The sequence below is a fragment of the Trichinella spiralis genome (genome assembly GCF_000181795.1).
Source record: "Trichinella spiralis strain ISS 195 chromosome Unknown Scfld1823, whole genome shotgun sequence".
In the NCBI taxonomy this organism is placed as follows: domain Eukaryota; kingdom Metazoa; phylum Nematoda; class Enoplea; order Trichinellida; family Trichinellidae; genus Trichinella; species Trichinella spiralis.
The window spans coordinates 1-3,541 of NW_003528762.1; the positions used below are offsets into that span (position 1 = coordinate 1).

General features: G+C 40.4%; 2 protein-coding genes across 2 annotated transcripts; one reads left to right on the plus strand and one right to left on the minus strand.

Moving 5' to 3' along the window:
* Nucleotides 1-618: 618 nt before the first annotated feature.
* Tsp_12445 (hypothetical protein) lies at nt 619-1,702 on the plus strand. The gene is made up of 5 exons (XM_003368821.1): nt 619-704; nt 972-1,021; nt 1,061-1,167; nt 1,244-1,337; nt 1,548-1,702. Exons 1-5 carry the CDS (start codon nt 619-621, stop codon nt 1,700-1,702), a joined length of 492 nt encoding a protein of 163 aa, XP_003368869.1.
* Nucleotides 1,703-2,007: 305 nt separating this feature from the next.
* On the minus strand, nt 2,008-2,516 carry Tsp_12446 (conserved hypothetical protein). The gene is made up of 2 exons (XM_003368822.1): nt 2,373-2,516; nt 2,008-2,187 (listed from the first exon to the last, which is right to left on the minus strand). Exons 1-2 carry the CDS (start codon nt 2,514-2,516, stop codon nt 2,008-2,010), a joined length of 324 nt encoding a protein of 107 aa, XP_003368870.1.
* Nucleotides 2,517-3,541: the final 1,025 nt, after the last annotated feature.

The following is a 3,541-nucleotide window of genomic DNA, read 5'->3' on the forward strand; positions in this document are numbered from 1 at the left end:
GAAATGTTACAATACATCACGTAATGGAATTTCGACTAATGTAATCTAATGATAAGCATGTGAATAACATCGAATGATGGTTAGACGAATCGTTTGTAAATAACGGCTGGCGTGAGCGAAAAGAGACCATCGAGCAATTCAAAATTCTGCATCCACCAATCACGTTTGGCGTGAGCGAAAAGAGACTACGCGAGTAAATTTTCTGACGAAAGGCGAAGCGACACCACAACGCTAGTATGTAAAAAAAGCAATGTAAATACAATATGAGTTATAATGCATTTTAATTGTACATTAATAAGATAAAATCACACAAATCGAAACAATAGATTCAAAGAATGCACTTTTTATTGAAAAATAAGGATAACAAACACGTAAGCGAAAAAAAAATGCTGAAATGAGTTGCGTGCCTGCATGTTCACCAAGTGAAACAGTAAGCAGTCAACGTATAAACTCTGTTCATGAAACCCTCACAAAATATGCTCAGGGTGATCATCCTCCACACGAACAACTTGCCAATGAGTCGCATTACGCCGATGCTGTGACGCTTTGTAGAAGCGCTTTGTTCTTCGAATTCCGCTTCTAATTCGGCTCGCATGTGCGGAAATTCTACATTTTGCAATGCTTCTCCTCGTTCGCGTAATTCATATTACATTCTGCGAATGGCAGCGAACTGCGACTGGCAAAGATTCAGCAATTCGGTGCGGGTACTTTTGGGATAATTTTGCTCTTCGTTGCTCTTGCGTTTAAAAGTCTTCGCTACAAATCTTCGCATTTTTCAATAATACCAATTTATCAATTTCAAAACCTCATGGAATTTTATCATATATTCTAACACTGTTTAATTTGGAAAATGGCAAACGTAAAACAAATCGAAGCGCTCTGTTCATCAAATTCCACTTCTCCTTCGGCTCGCATGTGCGGATCATGAATAGCCATGCCTTGCGTTGAAATAGCTGCTCTGCTCGTTCCAGATTACTCGGTGCTGCATTGTTGAGTAAGACTGCCCGTCGCTACGATGCGCGTATTTCATCATGCGTTTCATAGCTGGTTATAACCACAGTGGCCAGCGCTCGATTTTTCGCCTTTTGTATCGTTGATGCAGCATTCAGCTTCACATATTCATGCGGTTTGCTGCTCAGCAGTATTTTGTGTAACGTTTTCAGAAAGGTATTTAGAAACGCCTTTTCACTGACGCGTTTGCCATCTATCAGAACGATATGCACAGCATTTTCAAAAATAATAGGGTTTTCTATTACCGCACTGGGTTGCCGTACCTTATCTTTGTCAGCATTCACCAGGCTTTGGAGAGTTCACCTTGTGCGGTCACAATACTGATGGTTAATTGCCCGTTTGATATAGGGGATCAGGAGGATCTGGTCGAGGACGTGAGGGATTAGAAATGTCCAGAAACCTGAGCTGGAATTGAGTTGCTGAGCGGTCAGGGTTTGGTATCTTGATCGTAAATACGCGCATCAGAGCGTCCAGGCGCCGACTCCTGGTCACCAAATAACCACATTCGCATTAATTCAAAGATTTGTGGTTGCCAGGGCTAAGACTACTTCTCAGGATAACCAGAGCATCATCTGGGGGCCTTAACGAAGTCAGTGAACGTCTCCATGGAAAGCAGCGCTTGATCAGCATCAAGAGTGCGGTTGTACTCTGCGGTCGATTGCTTGATGCTGGGGAATTTGGATACCGTTAGATGGTACGTCAGACGTGACAGCACGTAAGTCCAGCACGCGTCCATTTTCTGCCAAGGAGCATAATTTCCGCTTCTGAGGAGTCTAACCGTTGGATCTTCATTTGCTGACTTCGCTGCAACGCATCCACATGTGCATATACGTGGGGTGATAACAATGAATATAAAATAACTCTTGCTGGTAAAAAAATAGTAGTGGACACGCACAATTCCAAACAAGTGATTCCTCAAATCACTGCTGATCATTACGATGAATGAAGCATAATCAAATTTTTCTATAAAATGTCTTTCCATCAATCATTGAGACGTCATCTCTTCTTCATTTGAAACTGCTGCGTTGTTGTCGACTGGAATTTTTTCATATTTATAGTGGTTGATCTTTGTTCCACTGACGAAACCACTTTACTGCGCTTCTCCACCAATCGAATACACAAATGGATTAACCAGCAACATACCACTACTTGCAGTTTTCGCTGGAACCCGTCCACCTGCGCATATAATTAGTGTAATACGCAGGATGAAAATGATCATTAGTTGACAAAGATCAAAAAATTCTCACAAACACGCCTGCACACATACACATACACACATGGACAGCGCAATGCTACCACCGCACAGAACACAACGTCAAACGAGAACTGCGCTCGCTCGCCTTCCACGGCTACTTTTATACTAGCGTGGTGGTCTGTCGCTTCGCATTTCGTCCAACATTTGCCCGCGTAGTCTCTTTTCGCTCACGCCAATCGTGATTGGTAGATAGAATTTTCAATTGCGCGATGGTCTCTTTTAGCTCACGCTGAACATTACTGCTTGGCATGGAATTTTCCAATTGCTCGACCGAGTCTCTTTTAGCTCACGCCGACCGTTATTTACAAACAAGACTCGTCTAATCAACCGGCTATGAGAACAGCGCGTAGGTCAGAAGATCTGCCGCTCACATTACTGTGATACATTACACTCAATATTACTGTACATTCCGATATACCACATTAAATTTGCATACTTTTTGTATTATTACATCTTATTTTTGCATTTTTTTAGCGTTCACGTGTTTGTTATCCTAATTTTTCAATAAAAAGTGGTTTCTATGAATCTGTTGTTTCGAGTTGCGAGGTTTTAAATAATTAATGTACAATTAAAAAGCATTACAACTCATATTGTATTCAAATTGGTTTTTTCAAATGCTAGGGTGGTGGTGGTCGCTTCGAATTTCGTCGAAAGTTTACCCGCGTAGTCTCTTTTCGCTCACGCCAAATGTGATTGGTAGATACAGAATTTTCAATTGCTCCATGGTCTCTTTTCGCTCACGCCGAACATGATTGCTTGCCACTGAATTTTCCAATTGCTCGATGGAGTCTCTTTTAGCTCACGCCAGCCGTTATTTACAAATCAGATTCGTCTGATTAATAAATCGTCTAATAAAGACTCGTCTATTTTTCAATAAAAAGTTCTTTCTGTGAATCTGTTGTTTCGAGTTGCGTGATTTTACCTAATTAATTTACAATTAAAATGCATTATAACTCATGTTGTTTTTTATCATTGCTTTTAAGCATCCTAATTATTTTTGAATTATCCATGAAAACATGTAAAAAACATGCAATTAATCTCAGTTTTCAGGTGACTCATTTATCAGCAAATTGGATGCATTCAATTTTGCATCTTACATATCTGATTTTTTTATGATTTCTTATACCCTACTTTTTGCTCGGATACGTTATTAATTCATTTTGGACATACGTCCACCCAATTATCCCCATGTACTTTGGCTGTGTGTGTAATTGAGCAACTGTTTAATATGCCTTCGGCAAAACTTTCGCTCCAAATTGTCTCCTCCAACAGAGA

Coding starts and splice junctions, on each gene's coding strand:
- Tsp_12445 (XM_003368821.1), top strand. CDS start 619: ATGCTTCTCCTCGTTCGCGTAATTCATATTACATTCTGCGAATGGCAG. Junction 1,022..1,060: donor TGCCCGTCGCTACGATGCGC/GTATTTCATCAT, acceptor TTATAACCACAG/TGGCCAGCGCTCGATTTTTC. Junction 1,338..1,547: donor GTGCGGTCACAATACTGATG/GTTAATTGCCCG, acceptor TGTGGTTGCCAG/GGCTAAGACTACTTCTCAGG.
- Tsp_12446 (XM_003368822.1), bottom strand. CDS start 2,516: ATGCCAAGCAGTAATGTTCAGCGTGAGCTAAAAGAGACCATCGCGCAA. Junction 2,188..2,372: donor AGCGACAGACCACCACGCTA/GTATAAAAGTAG, acceptor TTATATGCGCAG/GTGGACGGGTTCCAGCGAAA.